Source organism: Salvia splendens, chromosome 21 (assembly GCF_004379255.2).
Source record: "Salvia splendens isolate huo1 chromosome 21, SspV2, whole genome shotgun sequence".
Classification (NCBI taxonomy): Eukaryota; Viridiplantae; Streptophyta; class Magnoliopsida; order Lamiales; family Lamiaceae; genus Salvia; species Salvia splendens.
The window spans coordinates 19475063-19500485 of NC_056052.1; the positions used below are offsets into that span (position 1 = coordinate 19475063).

At 37.8% G+C, this 25423-nt stretch overlaps 1 protein-coding gene and 1 pseudogene across 1 annotated transcript; both read left to right on the top strand.

Moving 5' to 3' along the window:
- The first annotated feature begins 762 nt into the window (after window positions 1-762).
- Window positions 763-16222, top strand: LOC121783816. The gene is made up of 24 exons (XM_042181993.1): window positions 763-1179; window positions 1255-1364; window positions 2030-2195; window positions 3323-3423; window positions 3546-3618; window positions 3758-3893; window positions 4203-4363; window positions 5135-5259; window positions 5352-5451; window positions 6008-6104; window positions 6479-6530; window positions 7867-7968; window positions 8048-8194; window positions 8278-8440; window positions 8526-8756; window positions 8836-8990; window positions 9748-9876; window positions 10088-10205; window positions 10322-10517; window positions 10689-10800; window positions 10883-11037; window positions 12319-13747; window positions 14804-14998; window positions 15492-16222. The coding sequence occupies exons 1-24, from the start codon at window positions 1047-1049 to the stop codon at window positions 15960-15962; spliced, it is 4857 nt and encodes a 1618-aa protein (XP_042037927.1). The 5' UTR covers window positions 763-1046; the 3' UTR covers window positions 15963-16222.
- Window positions 16223-17309: 1087 nt separating this feature from the next.
- Window positions 17310-18714, top strand: LOC121783589 (annotated as a pseudogene).
- Window positions 18715-25423: the final 6709 nt, after the last annotated feature.

Sequence of the window (25423 nt, forward strand, 5' to 3'; positions counted from 1 at the left end):
TTTTCTCTCTAATGGGGTGAGACCCATTCTCCACTAAAAATACTTTAATTTTTTTCTCTCTACCTCTCTCTTACTTTACCAATTTTACATTAAAATCCGTGTCGAACTCAAAGTGCATATTCTTTGGGGACGGAAGGAGTATTATTTATTTGTTAATCTTTTTAACACCCATAAATGACTTGTTTTTAATAATAGATGAACATTTCCATATGTAAATTCGGGTGCATAATACACACGTTTATTCATCTATTCATTATTCAGTACTAAACAGCATTTACACTTATACAATAATAATTATAAATATTAATTGGGTTATTTTAGATACTTAGATGATATAATAAATTTCATAAATGTAAATTAAAAACTCTAGTCTCTAAAAAAGTAAAATGAATTACAACTCAGTCAAAAGACAATCTATACTTAAAAATTATTCATTCCGTTCCAATTCAAGTGATTGATTTCTTTTTCTCTGTTATATTGAAAAAATATAATACTATAAATAGTTAAATAAAAAGAAAGTAAAGTAAAAGAGAGAATAATGTAAAAGAATGCTTCATTTACATTAGTCTCTTTTTACTTTTCTTTATCTCCACTTTAATTACGTATTACTATCATTTTTTTAAAATACGTTTTGAAAATGAGTCACTCACTTGAGCTACTGATTCACTTGAGCTATAACGATGAGTAAAATTAACCTAAAAAAAATAACTATTTAATTGAAATCCAAAGCGAAATTGTAGGACCATGTCTAATCACAAAACACAACAAAATCGAAATGCCAATTAAATTTGGGATTAAAGAATTAAGGGAGAAATGCTGATGCAGGAGCAGACACCGAGCTAGGTGGATCCGATTCCGACTATTAACCCCTCAAATCGCAAAGTTCTCTATTCTAATCGGAGATCTTCAACTTTTCTTCACCCATTTCTGCCTATCTGAATTTTGCATCTCCTTCAACTTCAATTGAACTCGCATGTTTCAATCGGATTGTTTACTGTAATTGCATCGACTTATAGCGGGTGTAGGGTAGCTGGAATTGTTCTCCGATGGAGTGGGCCACTGTGCACCATCTGGATCTACGGCATACTGGTCGGAGCTCCAAACCCTTACAGCCCCATGCCGCTGCATTCCACCCGACTCAGGCGGTCGTCTCCGCCGCCATCGGCACTCATATCATAGGTATGCTTTCGCTGACTTTTTAATCTTCCTTTTACAAGGCATTTTGTAATTGAAGTTGTGTTTATGCGTGTGCAGAGTTCGATGCTTATACTGGGGCTAAGATCGCGTCTGTGGACATAGGCTCACCGGTTGTTCGCATGGCTTATAGCCCCACGGCTGGCCATTCGCTCGTTGCGGTGCTTGAGGTCAGTTTTCTGAACTGGAATTTTGCGATGACTGAATTTTGTGATTATGGTAAAATGCTACAATAGGAACCGTAAGCTGTAGGATCAACACTAGGTAGCACCTTAAACAATTTAGATTGCTTTGATATCCTGAAATGTAACTGGAAGTGCACTAAATTTGATTGGAGGAAGGGACTGGTGGATGATATGGTTATGGGGGAATGTGTGTAGTGGCATGGAAAATATTATTTAGTGGAAATATTTGAGACTGTCGCTGAGCATACCTTCCCTCTCCACGTATGGAAATACTAGACTGGAAACATATAGTCTTCCTTTTCTCCAGGTAGGAGGCTTTTGCTAACGAGGATTAGCCTAGATTGATAAAATAGTATACTAGTATAGGCTAAATAGTCCAGTGTGGACTAAAACAGATTGGAACTTTGGGACATCAAAAGGCCGTTTGTTATTTATACAATTCAAGTTAACTTGTTTGGTTCATATCTAATTTTACCGGGTACGATCAGAAAAATCTCAATGATGCAGACTTGTGTCGAAATGATCCAAAATTTGATGCCATATACATTTCCACATCCAGTCTCATGCTCACCTTTACTCAACTAACTTGATATCAAGGTGACCTTAGATATTATCTCCTCACTTGTGACTGTGATCTATTTTCCATGCAGGATTGTACGATCCGTTCCTGTGACTTTGACACTGAGCAAACCTGTGTTTTGCATTCACCTGAAAAGAGGACTGAACAGATATCAATTGACACTGAAGTCCATCTCGCATTGACTCCTCTTCAGCCTGTAGTGTTTTTCGGTTTCCATAAGAAGATGAGTGTGACAGGTTGAGCCCGTTTGTGCTCTTTTTATTTATTTATTTATTTTTTTTGTGTTTTTTTGCTTTCCTGAAATACCAATATGTAGACTGAAGGCTGCTAGGAGTGGGGTGGGGATCTTGGTGTTAAGGGCTGCCAAAGGGGAAGGAGGGAAGAATGGAATGAAAACTGGAGAAGGGAACGAGTCTGAACTTAATGTCTTCTTTGATAATTTAGTTTGTAGTCGTGCATGTTGAAATGGTGATGGAGTGTATATAGTTAATGATATTAGGGTGGTTATGAAGCTATACTTTTCATTGTGTTTAGTAATGGAAAAGTCATTATTATCGATACAAATAGATACGCTTACCATGGTGTTGGACAGTCCCACCCACTAGATATGATAATGACTGTGACTAATTATTATTGTTATTCTATCATTTTCTGTCTATGGCTAGTGCAACAAACCAATTATTCTATCATTTGCATCATGAAAGGATATCCGACTGATTATGGAAAAATGGATCTTTATTCTGAATTTATGAGGTGTCATAGAGGACAACATGGCTCTCCTAATTAGGTTTACTGCTGGATCCCAGCATTGCAATATTAAGGAGATCTCCAAGGAGACTCAGTAAAGATAATTCTATCATACCGGTGGCTTTTTGCACTTCGTGTAATGACAATCTAGAAGCTTATATGAAGAAAGCAATGATTTCTTGTTCACTTTACTACCTGCTTGCATTGGAAGGACCAACTTTTTGTGCTTCAGTTCTTATCTACTGCATAATACCAGCATGTTTTTAACATGGTGACACATCAATATTCAATGGTTTTTTGTTCATTTCTCAACCAACTTGCATTGGAAGGAACAACTTTTAGTGTTTTACTTCTTCTCTACTGCAGAGTACCAGCACGTTTGACATTAATTCAATTCTCAAAAAAAAAAAAACACAAATATCAGTTTTAGTGCCATAACAACCGACTTTTTTTTTACTTTGGTTCTTGTAATACTGAATTTTCTATTCCAGACAATTTATCATTACTGTGTAACAGCCTTGGATTCATTATGGTCATAGACTCATAGATAAATGGTGGATCTTTTTGGTTGGTTTTGCTTGCATGATACTAATTTATGATAATTTCTTGTGTGAAGTTGTTGGAACCATGGTAGGTGGGAAAGCACCCACCAAAATAAAGACCGACCTGAAGAAACCTATTGTCAATCTTGCTTGCCATCCCCGTCTTCCAGTTTTGGTAAGAATTTTAACTGGAATGTTCTTAAGCTCCCAAATTCTGTTGCGATTCCACTTGTCCGTGTCAGGTTATACCTACCCTTCATAGATGCTGATGATTTTATGCTTTTGCTCTGTTGCTAGTATGTGGCTTATCAAGACGGTTTAGTTCGAGCTTACAATATCCAGTCATACGCTGTTCTGTATACTCTACAACGTAAGAGTTGATCAGCACCTATGTGCCTTTATACTCTCCTTTTGTGCTGGAAGGCTGAAACATTTCATAGCTTCACTGGAACTTTCGTTTCCTTATTAAGATGGAATGATTGATTATTAATTAGTTGGTCCCTTTGCAGTTGATAACACCATCAAGCTACAGGGTGCTGGAGCATTTGCATTTCATCCAAAACTGGAATGGATATTTGTAGGTGACAGACGAGGTACAATTTTGGCGTGGGATGTTTCCACCGAAAGACCTATAATGATCGGAATGTGAGTTATCTATAGACACCATCTATGCCAATATTCTTGTATTGCATATACATTTATGTCATAATGAGACCAGTATATACTTAAGAATTGCGCTTTGCATTTTTGTTAACTACCAGTATATATCTGATGTCTCATTGTGATTCTTTAGTTCTTGATTCTAGTTTCTGTGTTGGCATCTTCGTAGATACTTATTCTGTATCGTGAATCGCTATTTTAGTAACATTCTTGTTATTATAACTATATATTTGGGCTGTAATGGTGATCCTTGTCCTTGAATCATGACAATTTTTTCGTCATTTGCAATGCTAGTACACAGGCAGGCTCACAACCAATCACATCACTTTCCTGGCTCCCAATGTTGCGATTGCTTGTCACGTTATCAAAAGACGGAAGTGTTCAAGTCTGGAAAACACGCGTAGTTGTGAATCCCAACAGACCACCAATGCAAGCAAATTTCTTTGAGCCTGCTGGTTAGTTGATCTCTCATATTTTCCTTTCAAGAGTAATATTGTTTCCCATGATGTTCCACATTGTTATTAATGACCTATCTCGAGATACCATCCTTTTATGCTCTAGATAATATAGACATATCTTTTGAAAGCTACTTCTCTCTCCAAAATACTTGAGCTACTTTGCCCCTCTTTGGAAAACTTTCACCTTTTCCCTATCTTTCCTGGAACAGCTCTCTATTCTTTCACCTTTTTAAATATTTTCAGTTTTGTTTTTCAGTGAGGAAGTTTCTCTTACTCTCTTATAGCTTACTTTGTTAACATCCACTCAGAAATATAGATATTAATACCCAAATGCTTATATCTAGGATTCTAGATAGTTTAATATCCAACCTCTTGAGTTTGTACTTGGTATCTTGATGGTTAATATGAAACTGTACACTTGAACAGTTGAACATTATTTGTCTGTTTGGTTACCATTTTCCATGTCTATTTTTGGACATTAGGGATGCGGGTAAAATTGCTGAGTGAGATGCATCTTGAAGTTAACTTTCTCATTTTTAATTATGACAACTGTAAAAATTAAGGTAGTGAAGATCAAGAATACACTTTTGATTGATTACTATGTAATAGCATATACCTTATGATTACTTCATTTTTATCTTTGCTCTGTTCAAATATTTCTGACATCCTGTCATGAAGGAATGTTAATAATGACTTATTTTCCTCTCCGTAGTGAATCCTGGCATGGTTTAATTCTCATTATAATTTTTTAAATCTTTTATCATACAGCTGTCGAATCCATCGACATCCCTCGTGTTCTATCTCAGCAAGGAGGAGAGGCTGTTTATCCTCTCCCTCGAATAAGGGCTTTAGAAGTTCACCCAAAATTGAATCTAGCAACATTACTTTTTGCTGTAAGCATCTCCGTACTTATCAGATGGGGGTTGCATGATGCGTAATCAGATGGTTTAGATGTAAACAAATAGTTTATGTGATTCTTATATAGGGAATGGCTGGGGGAGATAACCGCAAGAATCGAGCTGCTTATACTAGAGAAGGTCGGAAACAACTGTTTGCTGTTTTGCAAAGCGCAAGGGGATCTTCAGGTGTTTTTCCCATGTATTGTTATCCTTGCTTGATAATTTTTCTCATACTTGCTTTATGACAGATGCCTCTTGTGTTTGTATTTTGGTGATTGCCATTGGAAATTTATGTTGTGGCTTTATGTTCTAATTTTTTGCAGTTCAATTCCTTGTTTTGAAATTCTTTCAGGTGCGGGTTTTCCTGGAAAACAAAACTCATTTTCCCTTTGATAATATTTGTATTGGCAGTCAGCTTGTATGTGCTAGATCCCTATCCTGTCTGCTGGCCAGTCTATTGGGAGTTAGGGAACACTTGAAGTTCTTAATCTTGTAATGTTGGTTTTTGAGTCTGATTTGGATTGGACTGATTTTGTAGCTTGTTTTAGTTTAAAAGAGGAATAATCATGCCAATCTTCTGCTGATTATGTGCTGATTCAACTTATGAAATTTGATATTTCCAATGAATATGCAGCTGAATGATAAGATATATTTTGAAATTTTTATTGTATTTTGTTGCTTTCTGTCATACGTGCTTATGATATTATTAGCTTATAGTTGCTAACTATGATACGTTGAGCAGCATCTGTCTTAAAGGAAAAACTAGCATCCCTGGGTTCTTCTGGTATATTAGCTGATCATCAACTGCAAGCTCAACTTCAAGAGCATCATATGAAAGGGTGAGTAATGGTAGTTGCTTGATGAGATATAATTTCATCATTATTAGCCCAATATGATGACCCACCCACCCTGATTTAATCTTTGGTAGCAAGCAAATGGAATTCTTTCTTGCCCTGTCATAGTATGGAGCAAACCTTTTAGAGTGGAAGGTTGTATGCTGAGTCATTGACATATAAATGCTCAACTCAACTATGTATATTGACTCTTTAGTCTTTAGAAGTCTAAACATGCCTGAATGTTGGATGGAGGCTAACAGTTTGGTTTAAGAATAATGTTCAATTGATGAATACATTATGTTCTGGAATCCTGAGACAAGTTGTTTTGTTTACTTTTATCATTTTTGGGCATCCTTGACATTTTCATTTCATTTCAGTCAAAGCCAGCTTACAATTTCTGACGTGGCGAGGAAGGCTTTTCTTTACAGTGTAAGCTCGTATTTCACTAACTTATTCTATTTAATATATTCATTTAATGGATATCTAGAGCTTATTGTTATGAAGTGCTAAGAGTATGACCACAGGGGCCCTGGTTTGACATGCATAGTTTCTGTATAATTGCTGATGATAAAGGGAAGGGAATGTTAAGAAAAATTAACCAGCTAAACAGCACTATTTCACTTCTTTAAAGGTATAATGAATTAGGAGTGCTTTATAATATTTTTCACTTAATCCCCCTGCAACCAACTGTAACCACTATAGAAAATCACTTCTCGCAAGACACGTTTCCTTTTACAGCTGAAGGTTAAGAGGTTTGAATAGAACATATCATGGCTAGTATTTTGACAAAACTCTTAGAAGGCCAAATTCCTTAAAACTGATAGAGTGCACCTTGGCAGGTGTCTGCTCGCTGCCAGAGAGCAGCGGCCCAGTGTTAATTATTTCCTTTATTATTAGTATTGCTCGTCATTAATTCTGGTTCGGTCAGCTTGTTTGTGCATGGGCTTTAGGTAAAATAAGTGCAGTACTGGTATATAGGGGTGTTATGTTATTGTAAGGAGTATTGTGAATTATATTGTTTTCTGGACGATTCGTCAGTGGCCTCGTTTGAGGAGAGCTATCGTATTATTATATTTCCATTTTGTGTTCTGCCGTCCCTCTAATAAAAACGCTCTTCTACTAATTGAAAGAAAAAGCACAATGAAGAAACGGGTGCTCTGGATTCTTGGACGTCTGATGTATGTTGAAAATATAGAAATGACGAACTTTTGTTAAAAGCTGATAATTGGGGAGAAATACATAAATATCAGTGTTTAGTTTTAAGCTAATTTCCATTTTCACCAGTGTATGTGATAGGCAATGAATTCGTACTATACTACTTATCTCTTATATCCTCTTCAGAACTAAAGCTGTTGCGGTATCTACATTGGAGGTGTTAACTTCTGAAAATATTGTTGGATTCTTTTTTTACTTGGCTTACAAGTCAGACAAACAACCCATATTTGTTAAATCGTGATTAATATTGATTTGGTTAGATCTTTTAGCAACTTGGCATAGCTTCAATGGCTAGTAACTTATACAAGCTTATTAGATTTTAATTGATGTCTCTCCTTTTTTCACAAATATGGAGAGCTATTATAACTATTGCAATTACAAGGATGCAATAAGCATTTATCATCATCAACACTGTATTGTACTTGAGTCTAGAGCATTCCTTAAACATTGGTCTGCTACCAAACAATTATGAGCTGCGACAAACTTTAAATTGATTCCACCCCTTTTCCATAAATGTGCTTGAATTATCATCTCTTTGTGGTCATGACAGCATTTTATGGAAGGCAATGCAAAGAGTGCTCCGATATCCCGATTACCTCTCGTTACCATTATGGACACAAAAAATCATTTGCGAGACTTTCCTATTTGTCAGGTAACTGCACTGATCTTGATGCTAAATGACATGCACAGACAGGGACATTGGAGAGACACTGATTAACTCAATTTGGCAGCCATTTCACCTGGAATTAAATTTCTTCAGTAAAGAGAACCGGGTTCTGCACTATCCTGTCAGGGCTTTTTATATTGAAGGGACAAATCTCATGGCGTATAATCTTACTTCTGGAAATGAAAGTATCTATAAGAAACTTTATACTTCGGTAAGTTCTGTTAGTTCTTTCTCTTGAGTAGTAATAATTGTGTTACTACTAGAATATGATATGAACTCATCTTTTGTTTGCAGATACCTGGAAATGTAGAAAATAATCCAAAATACATTATTTATAGTAAAAAGCAGCACATATTTCTTGTAGTATATGAGTTAAGTGGTGCTACGAATGAGGTAGTGCTGTACTGGGAGAACACAGATCCTCAGTTTGCAAATAGTAAAGTTACCACAGTAAAAGGTCTGTACAGTATTTCTACATTGTTTTTGTATTTTGTACTGTGCAGTGAGTGATTACTTTAATCCATCTTTTGCAAAGTTTTCAGGTGCAGATGCAGCCTTCGTTGGTTCTAATGAAAATCAATTTGCAATTCTGGACGAGGATAAGACTACACTTTCCTTGTATATATTGCCAGGGGCTGGCTCTCAAGAATCCGTTGAGAAAAATTTAACTGCTTCTGAAAACCAGTCGGAGGAAACTGAAACCTCTTCTATTAAGGGTCCCATGCAGTTTATGTTTGAGAGTGAAGTTGATCGCATCTTTTCTACTCCTCTAGGTACTTAAAAAGGACTTTACTTTCATTTCATACATGCCTGAGGAAAGTGGCTTCATTTTGATCCATAATTCTTTTGCAGAGTCAACTTTGTTAATTGCTTCTCATGGAGATCAGATTGCTTTGGCCAAACTTATTCTAGGATACCGTCTTCCTAGCACAGATGGGCATTACATCTCAACAAAAGCTGAAGGGCGGAAATCGATTAAATTGAAAGCAAATGAGGTGGTACTTCAGGTAATTATCCAGGTTTTCTATCTCCTGTTAACAAGGATGAATCTTAACATTAAGTTTTCTCTTAGCCTTTTAATAGCTTGCATGTTGTAAGAAGATTTGTGTCATAGTGTTCCTTCAATATAGTATTTTTTTACTGCTTCAGAAACATGTGAGTGGAGAATATGCATGGATGCTTGAGCAGGCATCATAACTGTTGATTAGTGCAGGATAATGCATGGATGGGTCTTTTATTGTTAACTTTAGATGAGCCTCCAATTACTTTGAAGGAAATGGACATGAATATTCATAACTGACAAGTTTATATCTGTTGTTTGGATAAATTCTCTGTGGAAATCGATTCGAAAATTTTTCATTCCCATTCTTAACTAGTTTTGAGGCTATTTACTGAATTTAACATCTAATGAATGTGAATTTTGATTCAACATCTTTTTGTAAATCCTCTCTCCTATCAAATCCTACATTCAGGTGCGACCTGAAAGAAACTTGACATGATAATGTGGTAGTACAACCTTTTCTTTCTTGTTTTTCATTTCACATTTTCCACAGACTACAATACTGAGATTACTGCACCTAATTAAGTTCTTATTTCAATGCTCAGTAAGAGAGGTTTTCTGATGTATCCTAATTCTGGAGTCCTGAACCTTTTGCATTCCAAAGATCTGAATATTTATTCATTTATTTTCTTAAATTTAATACTGATAATTCACTTGTGAAATTTTGTATGGCCACTAATGTATTTTTCAATTTTTGTTTTTAGGTACAATGGCAAGAAACACTTAGGGGCTTTGTTGCTGGTATATTGACCACACAACGTGTGCTCATTGTTACAGCTGATTTAGATGTATTGGCCAGTTCTTCCACAAAATTTGATAAAGGACTTCCTCCAATATCCTTTGGGCACTCCGACCTCTCCCTGTCTAAATATGTATATGAAAAATACACACACATGCACATATGCATGCATCTGTTTGTTTCCTCACTCACTTCCCCCTTGGGGTTGAGTAGGATGTAACCAACTCTTTAACAGCTCCTTGAATAATGACTATTGTTCTATTTTCACGGCATTGGATTTTTGAGGTTCCTTAACTCTTGGTTACTTTAGATCCCTGTTGTGGCTTGGACCAGCACTTCTCTTTTCTACTTCTACTTCCATTAATGTGCTGGGTTGGGATGGAAAAGTTAGAACAATCCTTTCAATTAGCATGCCTAATGCAGGTACAGTAACTTTTTTTTTTTTTGCTCAATAGAGGACCATGGAATGGTATAATATTCTGTTAAGATTTCTCATGTTCAAAGCTTAACAAACTTTTCAATTTATTGCCTGCACACAGTGCTGCTTGGAGCTTTAAATGACCGCCTGCTGCTTGCAATCTCCAGTGATATCAATGTTAGTCAAAAGAAGAAATTTGAGATCAAACATTGCCTTGCGGGGCTACTTGAACCTCTTCTCATTGGATATGCAACAATGCAACAATGTTTTGAGCAGAAAATCGATTTGTCTGAAGTACTATACCAAATAACATCAAGGTTACTTCTTGATTTTACATAAGTAGTTTGGTGATCCACAATATACCTTTTTCTTATACATGATTAGGAATGATGGTCTAGTTATCATTTGCTTGTTTTGTCTTCTTTAGAAGTGTATAATATTAGCATTTACGTGACTGTTAAAATGCTTTTTTTTATGCCTGACTGAAGGTTTGATAGCTTGCGTATTACTCCAAGATCACTTGATATTCTCGCTAGCGGCTCTCCAGTTTGTGGTGATCTTGCTGTATCACTATCTCAATCAGGCCTGCAATTCACACAGGTGCTTGATTATACTTAAAAACTTTTCTCGTAAGGAATTTGCAAATGACCCTCTTAACAACTTTTTTGCTTCCCTGCCTCAGGTATTGAGGGGAATATATGCAATCAAAGCACTTCGTTTTTCTACTGCTTTATCTGCCTTGAAAGATGAGTTTCTGCGATCAAGAGATTATCCTAGATGCCCCCCAACCTCACATTTGTTCCATCGGTTCCGGCAGTTGGGATATGCATGTATCAGGTGTGTAATCATAACAATTCTTGTCTAGCTTATTATATTCCAGGGCCGTTTTTGTAAGTTAGTTAGATGGTTAATTTCTAAACTTATGCATCTCATCTTTGATACTCTTTAAATTGGTAAGATGATGTATAGGCTAAAGCCATCTTTAATTTTGTTTCAATGTGATCAGTAATGAGTTTTTGTTGAAATTGACATTTTTGGTATTCTTATAGCAAGAAATTTGTTGTATTAAGGTATTTCTCTTGTTAGTTTCTTTGTTGCTACACAAGGGTGACTGTATCTTCATATCTTGGCAAAGCTGAATTCCAAGAATTATTGCTTTGTAATGCCAGCCTTAATAGCTAGTAGCTACCAATTTTTGCACCCTATTATTGTGTAAATGTTTACTCCTTTTGAGTTATTATATAAAAAATGTCTATCATAAAATCTGTTTTTTACTACTCCTCCGTCCCCTAAAAATAGAAATTCTTTCCTTTTTGGTCCATCTCCTAAAAATAGAAACTTTCTATTTAAGGAAATTTCTTTCTTTCTAATGGGGTGGGACCCATTTTCTACTAACATACTTTTCTTTCTATCGCTCTTACTTTATCAATTTTGTATTAAAACCCATGCCGTTTCAAAAGTTCCTATTTTAAGGGGACGGAGGGAGTATTATTTTTTAGTGGGTGGTATTAGTAGAATGTTTAGGTGATCTGTTAAGTGATTTGATCTGTGGAAGTAAACTCACGCAAGCACTTTGTTTTAAATTATTCCATGGCCCATGCACACATCTCTTATTTTTGCCACTATGTAAAGTTGCCACATAAATTTATCTGTAGCAATTTTCTTATTTTTATGGATTTTAGTGGCTGGTATTAGTGAAGAATGGTGAAGAGATGTGTTAAGTGTTTTCTTTTCCTGGAAATAAAAGTCACACAAGAATGATGTGGATTACTAATAAAAATTTCCACGGTATTAAGACATAAAAAGTATAATGCTTACTAGAAAACTCAGTCATTAAAAAGAATATATCCCAAAAAGGGAAAAGAAGAACTTCACTAACAAATGCCACCATATATAGTATCATAGTTTAATTTCTTTGGGAGAGTCTTATTTTCCATATTATGGTTATGATTATAAAAAGCTATTATGTTGCTTCTAAATGTTGACTCTACTTTCATGTGACTGGTTCTTTGTAAGTGATAGTCTCTTCTTGCTTACATTTTTTTTTCATTCATTGCCCTTGCTGTCTATCTTTACTTGTTTCACAGTAAAACATGCTAATAACAAGTGATATTATAGATACGGACAGTTTGATAGTGCAAAGGAGACTTTTGAAGTTATCTCAGACTTTGAGAGCATGCTTGATCTATTTATATGCCACCTTAACCCTAGTGCAATGCGGCATCTTGCCCAGAAGCTGGAGGAAGATGGTGCTGATTCAGAGTTGAGGAGATACTGTGATAGGATCTTGAGAGTCCGCTCAACTGGGTGGACACAAGGAATCTTTGCAAACTTTGCTGCTGAAAGTATGGTTCCTAAAGGACGTGAATGGGGCGGTGGGAACTGGGAAATCAAGACACCTACTAACTTGAAGGACATACCTCAGTGGGCACTAGCTGCTGAGGTGATGCCTTACATGAAAACTGACGATGGAACCATCCCATCCATTGTCACAGATCGTATTGGTGTTTATCTTGGTTTGGTCAAGGGAAGAGGTAATGTTGTTGAGGTGAGAGAAGACAGTTTGGTGAAAGCAATTAAAGCTGATAGTGGTATCAAGGCTAATGGTCTCCAGGCAGCTCTTGCTGCCTCAGTATCAGACAAACCCAAAGTTCCCTTGGATGGTGAATCCAAGGCTGGTTCTCTCATGGGTCTAGAAACTCTCTCACAACAGTTTACTGGTTCCAGTGCTATAGATGCTCAGGCAAAGGCTGAAGAAGAATTTAAGAAATCACTATATGGTACTGCAGCTGATGGTAGCAGCAGTGACGAGGAGGGAACTTCAAAAATCAAGAAGTTGCAAATTAGGATCCGAGACAAAGCAGTTGCATCTGCAACAGTAGATGTGAACAAAATTAAAGAAGCAACTAAGCAGTTACGCCTGCCAATTGGTTTGACCAAGTCATTAACTGGTTCATCGCCAGATTTGGGTGCACTTGTACCTCAACCCACCCCAGCTACCACGGGAACCCTCACAAGTCAAGCTTCTCTCCCTGGAGATCTTTTTGGAACCAGCACATTGGTTCAGGGGCCAACTTCATCACAGACTACCTCCATGGGTCCAAGTTCTGGAAGTAATGCTAGGCCAATACCAGAAGACTTTTTCCAGAATACAATATCATCCCTTCAGGTTGCAGCATCACTCCCTCCTGCTGGGACTATCCTTACAAGACTAGATCAAAATCCTCAAGGACAAGGTATTGCAAACAACAAGGTCCCAGCTAACCAGGGTAGTGCACCTGCAGTTGAGATTGGTCTACCAGATGGTGGGGTACCCCCCCAAGCTACTCAACAACCCATTCAATATCAGCCCATTGGGTTTCCAGATGGCGGCATACCTCCCCAGGTGTCTCCTCAAGCTGCTCCACCTCAACAACAGTTCCAGACGGCACAACTTCCAGTGTCTAGTCAGCCTCTCGATCTCAGCTCACTTGAAGCTCCAGGATCAGAAGCATCTGCAAAAGCTTCACGCGCAGCTTCTCCTCCAAAAGCTGTACGTCCTGGGCAGGTAGTTTTCTTTTCCCTTTGGCTCGTATGACTTTATAACACAATGTAGCCAACTTTGACGATGCTGTATATCATGGAAATATGGAATATCTCTAAGTCTTGTGGGGGCGATTTGTGTGTAAAGTAATTGTAGTTCAAACCTGCAATGAATTGTTATCTGCACTAGATCACCTATCTTATTCATGGCCTCCTTTTTTGGCTAACAAAATCTTAGAGGCTCTCATATATGTGTAGATATTGGTAGATTGCACCTTGTGCTTATAAAGCTGATGCTTCGCTTACAAGTTACTTACGAAATTGTGTTGGCAGGAATGATGCCCAACCTGGGCTTGAACCATTTAGGATTGAGAACAATATGTATAATGTAATTACCTTTGTTGGAGAATTTGTATTGTTCTCTCCTTTTCTTTCTGGTGTTAATCATCCAACTACTTGAACTACTTAATATGGAAGGTCTTTGTATAGTTTAATGGGTCATAATACCTACATTTGCGTAGTTGTGTAGTCTTTGTATATACTTATGCTTGCTGTGATAAGTACTTAAGTATGAATTTGTTGATATTACATTTTACGCAGTTTTTGCAACATATTGTCAGTCTTGCATAAATGAAACTATTTTGGAACTGGGCTGCATACGAGGGTGCAATGTTTGAAATGTTTGACAAGTCCTATCCCGCTAAATTTAGGGGGCTTTTGTGTCTGGGACCTTGGGTTAGGTGATTGTGTGGTCAAACTCTTAGCTTTCAGAGTGCCACTCAGATTAAAATATAATTGTGCATGGTGATGCTGAAGTGTGGTGAGTGATACCTAAGATACTGGTAGTACTGTAGGAATAGAGTTATATACTCTTAGCTGTCCTTTTATTTTTTGCGGATGCTCGTCCTTTCCTTATATGGTGTTTAACAATCTTATTGTTTGTGTTTATTTTTGTCAGTTCTTTTCTTTATTGTTATTTTTTTGTCGTGATTTTTTTTGTTGGGAGGAGGGTGGCACTGGAGTTGGGGAATGGTGGCGATCGAGGAAGAGTAACATGACATTTGTTTTCATTTTGCTCTAGGTTCCTCGTGGTGCCGCAGCTGCAGTTTGTTTTAAGACTGGACTTGCTCACCTGGAACAAAATCAACTTTCAGATGCGTTGTCCTGTTTTGATGAGGCTTTCTTAGCTCTGGCAAAGGATCAATCTCGTGGAGCTGACATAAAAGCGCAAGCTACAATTTGTGCACAATACAAGATTGCAGTAACCCTTCTCCAGGTACCCTGGTTTCTGTTTGCTATCAGATTTCTTTGTCTGCTAATATTTCTTTCTAATAAACACTGTTGGAACATCCATTTGCCTATTGATTTTACATTGTTCTTCCTAGAAGTATGGTGGAACATCCATTTGCCTTAGCAAACTAATATGTCCTTATTAGACATGTTTTTATCTTCCTTTATACTCCAAATGAATCTGGCATTTCTAACTAATAAATTTAGCTTGAAGGATATTCTTAAAGTAACTTGATTTGGCTGATATGATATCAGCCTATGAATTAGTTGTCAAAACTTGCTTTTCCTGTCACAACTAATCGTATGTTAGTATGTAATTTTGACTTTTAATCTTTTTGATTCTAGTGCTGTTTTTCCTCTTTTTTGATGAACTTTCAGTCTCGTGAATCCCTCTAAAATTCTGTATGTACTGCATCCCTAGCATAATAATGGCATATTCATATGTTAATGTACTTTTTTTATTTTCGTTTCCATCGCAGGAAATAAACCGACTGCAACGAGTCCAAGGCCCCAGTGCAATTAGTGCAAAAGATGAGATGGCCAGGCTGTCTCGCCATTTGGGTTCGTTGCCACTTCTTGCGAAGCACAGGATAAACTGTATTCGGACTGCCATAAAAAGAAACATGGATGTGCAGAACTACGCGTATGCAAAGCAGATGCTCGAGTTACTCTTGTCTAAAGCACCCGCTGGTAAGCAAGATGAATTGAGAAGCCTGATTGACATGTGTCTTCAGAGGGGTTTATCGAACAAGTCCATAGATCCCCTGGAAGACCCCTCACAGTTCTGTGCTGCTACACTTAGCCGTCTATCTACCATTGGTTATGATGTCTGCGATCTCTGTGGTGCTAAGTTCTCTGCTTTGTCGACACCTGGCTGCATCATCTGTGGCATGGGCAGCATTAAAAGGTCAGATGCCATTGCTGGCCCTGTTCCTTCGCCATTTGGCTGAGCTAAATTACTGAATCGTTTGAGGCTGTCTGCGACTTGTACCCAAAATTCCGTCGTTACGTCGACTAGTAGTGGTTTTTTTGAGTATTTTTTGTTCACCTCATATTTTTTTTCCATTTGTAAATTTATGATAGGACGATGTTTCGTCATTGCTCCCTGTTTATATATGTTGTAGTACAACCCTTTTCGTGTTTTCATTGTTGTATTACTACATTTGTAATTTCTGTTATTTCAGGTTGAGTTTTCGGGTTACTGGTACCAGGACTTCTGCTTTGATGCCAATTAAGATTCATTCTGTTTTATTGGAATTGAATTTATGGATTAAGGCCTTTCTTGACAATGAAATTGAAATAGTATTCCACTATTCCTACTCTCTTTTCATTCTATTGCTTGGTAGTTATAACTTTTGGTTTGAAATCACCATTCCATTACAAATTCCTATTTGTATTTCGTTCTCCATGGGAATAGACATTCTCTTCATTTAACTAAAGAATGACCATTCCATTCTTATTTCTTCCTATATTTTTTTTATCTTAATAAAATTATAAATATTATATTATTATAAATATATTGTAATTATGAATTAATACACATAATTTAATAAATGAGATCAATTGAATAAACGGGATTTATTAATACGAGTATTTTTCAATTTTCATAAATATATTTTATATATTTGAGTGTCTTTATCGGATTAAATTATAGCACAACGTGATATAATTATTATGTTAATGTTAGGATTTTGATATCAAAATATATAGGGATATTGGCCTCTAATATCATGGAACTTTGATAAAGTTAAATTTTCACACGAACTTCTAATTTTGCAAATAATATCACAAATTTTACCCGAGTTTGTTATTTCCCATCAGCCAAAAAATTAAGGCTATATTAATGGTTTGAAAAACAATTTTGGACGGTGCACTACAAGAAAAACCATCCTAAAAAATTGAAGAACTTGAAGCACTCGAAGTTGTTGTCAAGAAATTACGAAAAAAATCCGTATCATGATACTATTTGTCGGATTTTTTTTTCCGGTGGAAAATAACAAACTCGGGTAAAAGTTCATGATATTATTTGTCAAATTAAAAGTTCGTGTGCAAAAAAACCAATTTTTTGAAAGTTCTGTGATATTAGGGGACAATATCCCAAATATATAATACTCCATTCATTTCTTAAAATAGAAACTTTTGAAAAATTAATAGTAATATATTTTACGCTACCAGTATTAATTGCTTGTATTTGAAAAATTAAATAGCTAATATTCGAAATCGCACGTGCGGCGCCTCTATATAAAGGTTGGCCTAAGGCATAATCATCAAGTGAAAAACTATATCTCCTTCTCATATTTGTTTCTCTCAATTAAATTATCAAGTGAAAAACTTATCTCTTTCTCATATTTGTTTGTCTCAATTAATAGAAGAAGAAGACGACTTGATGGCTTCGAAGAGAATCCTAAAGGAACTGAAGGAGTTGATGAAGGACCCTTTGCAGTGCTGGTTCGTATTCATCTTTTATTGATTTCCTAATTATTCTTTTATTTTCATCGCAACGTTTCGTGCTGTCCCAACTTTTTATACAGGGCCTGTTAATGATGATATGTTCGAATGGCAAGCCACTATTATGGGTCCTCCAGACAGTCCTTATGCTGGAGGAGTTTTTCTCGCAACTATTTATTTTCCGCCCGATTATCCATACGAACCATCAAAGGTACTTGTGTACAACTTTTATGCTCTGTTGACACTGTTTTGACATTTTCTGTCGGTGAAACTGCACATACTTGTAGCATCGTATTCAGAAAAAATGCTACGTAATTCTGATTTTTTACTCGTATTCTGTGAACAGGTATCTTTAGTAACTAAAGTTTACCATCCAAATATCAACAGTAAAGGTAGCATTTGTCTGGATATTCTCAAGGAGCAGTGGAGCCCTGCCCTGACAATTTCAAAGGTATTGGTTAGTTCGACTTGTAATTTTTTACACATTTTTTATGGTGTAGGTGTTGCTTTCTATCTGTTCCTTGCTGACTGATCCAAACCCGGACGATCCCCTTGAGACCGAGATTGCTAAGCAATACAAGACTAACCGGAGCAAGTACGAGAGCACTGCACGATCCTGAACAACAGCATATGCTGACACTTTAAATTCTAATCACTTTACTATATCTCCTAGTTATGGAAGGTCTAAATAGGTTTTTCTCCAATTGATTAATATATTTTGTCTGATAATTTTATATATATCTATATATTATTAGTAGCTTTTTACTTATCCATTTGATGATCACAAAGTGTTTAAGCCCTTAAGTTATCAGTCATTTTTCATTTTTGGAGGGATTATTCATGCTACTCATGGCTGTTGAATTGACAGAAAATTGAGTTGCATCTCGGTTTAGATTATAGTTTTTTGTTTATGTAGTTTAAAAATTGTTTGTGGTTATGGATTTATGTTGTTACTTGTTACAGTGCGATGAAGATTGGAGGGAAAATCCCGATTGGAGTGGCAGCGTTAGCAATAGTTGTAGGTGTAAGGGTTGGTGTTGGTGATCGGCGCTCGTTCGCTATCCTTGCATACACTGCTGAACAAGCCAGGCGGATACTTCCCGACCCTTGTAATATAGCTGGTCATCACAGTCGTTGGTTTGATCATTGAGAGCACTTGCAATAGGGCATGCCAATTCTTTCAGACCCGAACAACATGGCAAGCTGGCTCCTTTACTCTGGCTCGTTATGATAGTGTAGTTTAGGGTTCTCAATGTTTACAGGGCAAGCTGTTACAACCAAATTTATATTAATGTTAACTCTTTAACTAAAAAATAAACTCAATATAACCGTGTTCATGATCACTTACGTTTCTTTATTTGAAGAAGAGTCCTTCCATTCCCAGCTTGGTCGCTGACTACAGCGGGACAAGATGAAGAAATGGAATGTGATTCATCGCACCGTACCAAGAAGGGCCTTAGTGAATTGAAATATATGCCTCGAATCTTTTTTTTTTCTCTCAATTTATATTTGGAGCTCAAGTATAAAGATATTGTAATTGGGACATCAATACAAGTGGAGAATGGCTAGACTGAGTCCTCATGCTACTTGTTGCTCTTTATTTTTATTTGTAAAAAGCGATGACCACTCCCATACCCCAATATGGAATAAAATTTATATATTTTACAAGTATATCTTTTGTTATATATCAAGATTAGAAATATTAATTATTTGCAGTTTTTAAAATGTAATTTTCCTTATGAGTAGGAGAGTATAATTATTGGTTAATCAGGCTTTATATTTTACTAATATTTTTTAAAGTAGCACTAGCAGTCTTCGCTGGAGTCCATCTAGATTATAAATAATGAAATTGATATGGTTTTGTTCTTTACATTATTGTTTAGGATTGCACTCAAAGAGTTTACGTTTTATTAGAAGTTCAGTTTTGTTAGAACTATTGGAATCAAAATTAATTATGTAGTTATGAAACCTAGAAAGTAAACATGTATGTCGTATTAATCCGTCCAGACTAAGATGACACACTTTCCCTTCTAATTTTCCTAAATAAGATGATATATTTCTATTTTTAGTAACTTTCTCTCCTGATAATTATGCACACAACCATTTTTTTTCTCTAATTAAAATATAACTTTCTTTCTCTCTTCATTTAATACTTACACCTACTTTTTCTCTCTTTAATTAAACATATTAACAAATAATTCCTAAAATCCCACATTGACTAAGAAATGTGTCATCTTAGCTTTGACTCCGAGTACTACCAAAATGAGATGAAATGTAAATTTACACCAATGAGTAATAGTATGGTCCCATCAAGTTGAATCAGCTGTGTGAATTAGGAGGTGATTTTTCCCCCTAAAATCAAAACATAAAATTGAGTATCTTAAAAATAAAAGTGATACTACTAAATTTTATTAGGGCATCCATAGTGGGGCGGACGATAGGCCACCCGATGCTTTGGGCGCGCCATCGTCCGCCACTGTGGGTGCGCTGACGATGGACGATGCGTCGTACTCACCATAAGCTTAGTCCGCGGACGAAGCACAGACGATAGGGCATCGACGGCGCCATCAGCCGCCCACTGTGGGCGAGGCAGACGATGGCGCGGGCGGTGCAACGCATTTTTGATTTTTTTTTCGAAAATTGTGTTTATATAAATACCCCTACCCCACATTTCATTTGTAACCTTTCGATTCAGTTTTTCACTCTCAACTTACGCTATAAAATGGATTCCGGTGAATACTCAAGTCCCAATAGCCCGATGTTTGGAGACGGTGCACGTTGGCCGGGTACACAACCTGACGAATATTGGTCGTTCGACCCCAACACGCAGTACGATCCTGATTTCAGTACGGATTCATACGGTCTCTCTGACAGCCGTCTCCAACTCGTCCTGCCGCCGCCTCGGCCGCCGCCCCCGCCAAAAAGAAGCGGACCAAGTACAGGGCGTACAAGTTGCCACCTCCGGCAACGAATGAAGAGTACGCCCTCGGACGTACAAACTACCAACAGGATGAAACCCTCGTCTTGGCGAGGTGTTGGGTGGATATATCGGAGGATCCGATATTCGCGAACAACCAAAAGCAGCTCGCGTACTGGGAGCGCATCGCTGAGCGCTACAATGAGGCGAAGCCGCCGACCGCGTATAAGCGCCATAGGGAGCAGCTCCGCAAGCACTGAGATCAGGTGAAGAAGCAAGTCAACCTGTTCGCGGCGGAGTACGAGAAGTGCTCGAGGGAGCAGGGAAGCGGCGAGAGCTTGAGCGATGTGCGCGATAGAGCGCTGTTGTCGTTCCAGCCCCTGTACGGCGACTTCAAGCATTTCAGCATCTGAGCGCTCTTGAGGGACAAGCAGATGTTCTAAGGCTGGATTTTGCACACCGGTGCGACGAAGAGGACGAAGACCACCGACGCTAGTCGTTACACGAGAAGCGAAAGCGGAACTCGTCCGGTGGACCTCAACTGGATGTACACGGAGGAAGAGAGTTCCGGCACACCGATGTCCTCCCGGCGTCCCATAGGCGTCAAGGTTGCGAAGAACAAGGGGAAGGCGAAGGCGACATCCTCCTCGCAAGCAGCCTCCCCATCGCCGATCCCGACCCCGACTCTGGCGGCACGTTGTTGGACACGCACAATGCCCTTATGAAGTGTACGGATCCGGTCAGAGCCGAATACCTCCACAGGTTGATCGATGAGCTGCGACGGAAGTTGAGAAATTTGTAAAGTAGAACTTTTTTTTTATTTCTAACCCGTGTAACTTTTTTTAATCAATGTAGTATTTGCCGTTTTTCATTCAATCGTTGTGTTTTTTAATTAGTTTACATTTATATATTTGAAAACATTTAAATTAATTAATAAAACAATAGCAAAACCTATATGGCGCGCCTTAGGACGCCCCACTGCAGGTGGAAGTGTAAAAGGATAAAATGCTGACGTGACAGTGCACAGGACGGGCTTTAGGGAGCCCCTGAGGACGCCCCACTGTTGATGCCCTTTAAGGGTGTAAAAAATGGTGACATACTTTTCGCAGAAAGAGGGATTTTCCTACTCCATTATCATAATGCTCATTTGGTACAGTATCTGTTGTTTTGAATTGTCATTCTCGTTTGTTTCGGTCAAATTATTATTTTAAAAGCATAGTTGATACACTTGATAGTGTTTTCCCTCGATAGGTTTATAATTTAGGAAAGTCAAATCCGTAAAATAAATTAAATCTTACCACCAATGTGGCTTGATCAAATAAAAAAGTACTCCTTCCGTTCGTCTCAGTTTTTTCTTTTTAGTTTGTCCCACTTATATGTTCCATTTTTATATTTAAAAATAAATCTCTCTCATATTTTCTTATTAAAATATTTAACTATCTTTTATTTCTCTACTTACTCCACCTAGCGATCCCTCTTAAAATATCGTGTCATTCAAGAATATGGATATGTTGTATGGGACGGAGAGAGTACGTATACTACTAGAAAAGCAGCTCCGTCATGTCGATGATAACATCAACTAAAAAATTGTTAGCTCAAGCGATTTTTTAAATACTATGTTAGTAATTTAATTTAGATTATAGTCCCTTTCCTCCCGTGTAGGTTAGATTAACCTTCCTTTTGTAATTAGGATTTATTTAATTATGAGAGTCACTACAACAACCAAAAAAAACACTTTTTAATCATATTAAGGATTCTAATTTCTGTGTATATTATTATATCACCGACGTTTCATAAAATGCCCTTATTATTAGTGTCCCAACTAACGTTGAGGACACAAATAAAAGTGTACTAAAAAGATTAAAAAGAATTAAGATTATTTGCCCTCAACTTAGGGAACACTTTCTTTTGCGTCTTAAATTATGATTATTTTTAAAAATTTTCAAATGTTAGTATTTGCGTCACAATTTTTGTATCTTTTAAGGATGAACACTCTATAAACAGAGACTCGTGATCTGTAATTTTAGGTACTTTCAAAAGTGTGGAAATTACATAATTCTAATTATATTTCACTAATATTACAACTTTATTGCAAGATTATAGCTGCAGAGGTAGTACTGAGATCGAACCACAGGGAGGGAGGCGTATGATTTTTTAACTAGGCTAAACAAATGAAAGCATTACTTGGTCAACAACATGGAGGAAGGAGGAGACGTCGACCGAATTGGACTAAATTGTCGCATCAAGGGAGATATAGTGGGAGACGCGAAGGTCGGAGGACTTGAGCACCTGCTTGATTCCGTGTTAAGGATATCAATCCTCAACGTCGAATTTTCCACACAATCAAGAAACGGTTGTCGTCGTTGTCGAGCGCCCAACGTTTGGGTCGACGACTTGAACGACAAAAGGGGCAGCTAAGGGTGAGATTTACTCGTCGGCAGCCTTAGGAGAGATTTCTTGTTTGCTAAGCAAGTGAGCCAAATAATGATATTTCGATTGATTGACTAATTATTATGGAAGACTCCACACATATTTATAATATGTGTGGATACAAAAAAGATATGCTAAATCCCTATAATATCTAAACAAAATAATAATAATAGAATACTCGTATCAACTCCCCCACGGTTAAAATCCACCTTGTCCTCAAGGTGGAAACCACGATGCAACGAAGAGTTGAAAGATGAAGCTTTGACGATTTATCTCTTCCTGGATCAAACGGACACGATCGTTGTTTCAATCTCCAATAACCTACTATTGCATATTCGATGTAAACATCCTCAACGAACTTCCTCATGATCGTAACATGAAATGACTTGTTATCAAGTTCCTCCATCCTCTTCATACCCATACGAGAGTATATTGACATGTCTTTCAACCCATTAACCGTATCTTCGCGAGCATCATGTAGCTCATCTTTATACCGATTATGGAGCTTCTCTGGTATTGAAGGAGACACGAGGGACCATGTATCTGCATTCACTCCCTTCATAGATGTCTTTGCGAGACAACCATCAAAATCAAATGTTGCAATTTTACTTGAATTATGAAGACCATCATCGTCATCAATTTTATCCACCTCTATAGCTCGTATTTCTTCATCTACTAATTTCTTCTCATTGAGCCGCAAGTCAACTTGATTCAACACTTTTGAATCACCCTCAATTCCCAAGTATTTCTCTTCACAAGAAACAAGCTTCGTAGCAGAGTGGAGGCTCGGTGGATGCAGGCAGGAGAGCCGGCGTTGGAGCAGGGGTTGCTTCACAGTAGTGGGCAATTCGAGGCAGGCCTCAGCTTGACGGAGGTGAGTCGTAGGATAGCAGCAGGATGGCGATCGTTGCTGATCCATGTGCAGTGGTGGGTGGTGCAGCAACAGGGGCCGGTGACGCTGCTGCGCTGCGGTGACTTGGCTGTGGTTGTTGGTCGAGCACATGCTGCAGCGGTGGCTTCTGGTCGAGAACGAGCTGTGGATGTGTGGGGGTACGGGGGATTGGGAATGTGGGGTGCAGGTGCCGGTGCCGGTTCCGGTTTTGGGGCTGCTCTCGGTGCTGGCCAGTATACGCGCTAGGTGGAAATCGTGACGACACGACTGAATCAGCGTGAAGAAAGCCCCAGGGGCCGAAAGAGGGGCGCGTCGTGTGTTTTGACGCGGGAGTGTCCGATGTTCCACGATGCGGCGGGCCATAGAACAGTTCTGGTACCGGCTGTGGCGGTGGTTCTGGCAGCGGAGGAGCGCGAATCTCTCCCACACGACAACCGGATGTCCGGAAGGGCAGATCCCAGCAAATCTGGCGACGCCTAGATCCGGAATAGAAGTCCACATAGTGCTGTTGTCCATATGCTGCTCTTGACGCCTGTAATTTTGTCACACGTCGATCGATTGCTTCCCAACGTGATTCCAACCTGTCGAACCAAGCCATGATATTTTCTAACCCTAGCGATGAGGCGTCGACCGTGTTAGGGTTTGTATACTAGAAATCACCTTTCGAGTTATTGAATACTGTAAAACTCTAATAATTATTTTCCAATGAATGCAACAGATTATTTTTATCATAATGTTGTTATGTTTTACATTTAATGGATGTTTATTGCATATTTAAATGTATAAGCGAACATAACATAAGTCTAAGTCTTTGTTCTAGTAGACCGGTTGTGGGGTGCGCTTAATTTAAGGTACGCGGTCAGTTCTGAACAAAGAAAAATAAGAATTTCACAACCCAGATAGACCTAGACTACCTATCGTGAAAGGTTGCAATGTCAGTCCGATTATTTCTAAGCCTTATTGAAATATGATGACGTTGGTGTGGTATAGCACTGAATGGATCTAACAGCAAGACGAGTCTTTATGCTATCTACTGAAAGACGAGGTCTTGATAATTAATTTCTTAATCAATGTACGTTAGCATTGAGCATACGATATTGAGTATCTACTACTTTGACTTACCAAAGATGCGGGTTTTTCGTCACCCAACGATCCAGGTATATTGGGTAGTGGTGATCATTATCTAGCGGTGCTAGGATTGCTATTATGTTGAATCGTGCGCGAGGAGAGTCTCGTTTGATAACATCCACAAGAGGAGCTCGAAACAAGTTTTTATTATTCGGAACCTAGCTAGTTGGAGTTTAATTACTCTATGAATAATAAATAAGAGTTTCTTGCTAAGTCCACTCTTGGAGAATAAAATATGTTAATTAATTAAGTCCATAGCAGACATTAATTAATTAATGGATGTTTCTATCTTAAGCGCGAGAAATGAATTTAATGAATAAAAGGAAATCCGGAATACTTGTAATTTTGGATTTGGAAAGGCAGTGCAATATTACTTCTGTAGTGGCTGCTTGTAATATTCCAATATAAGCTTATATTAAATTGTGGGTTCAATTTAATTAGTAAAAAGCTAATTGGGTGAGACAATGTCCAAATTATTCCTTAGATCCCTGACTGGGCCCAATATGTGACTTAATATAAATAGGAGAATAAAGGAGACAGAAATAATAATTATTATTGCTCCCAATTTTCGTCCCCCCCTCTAAAGAGAGAGAGTT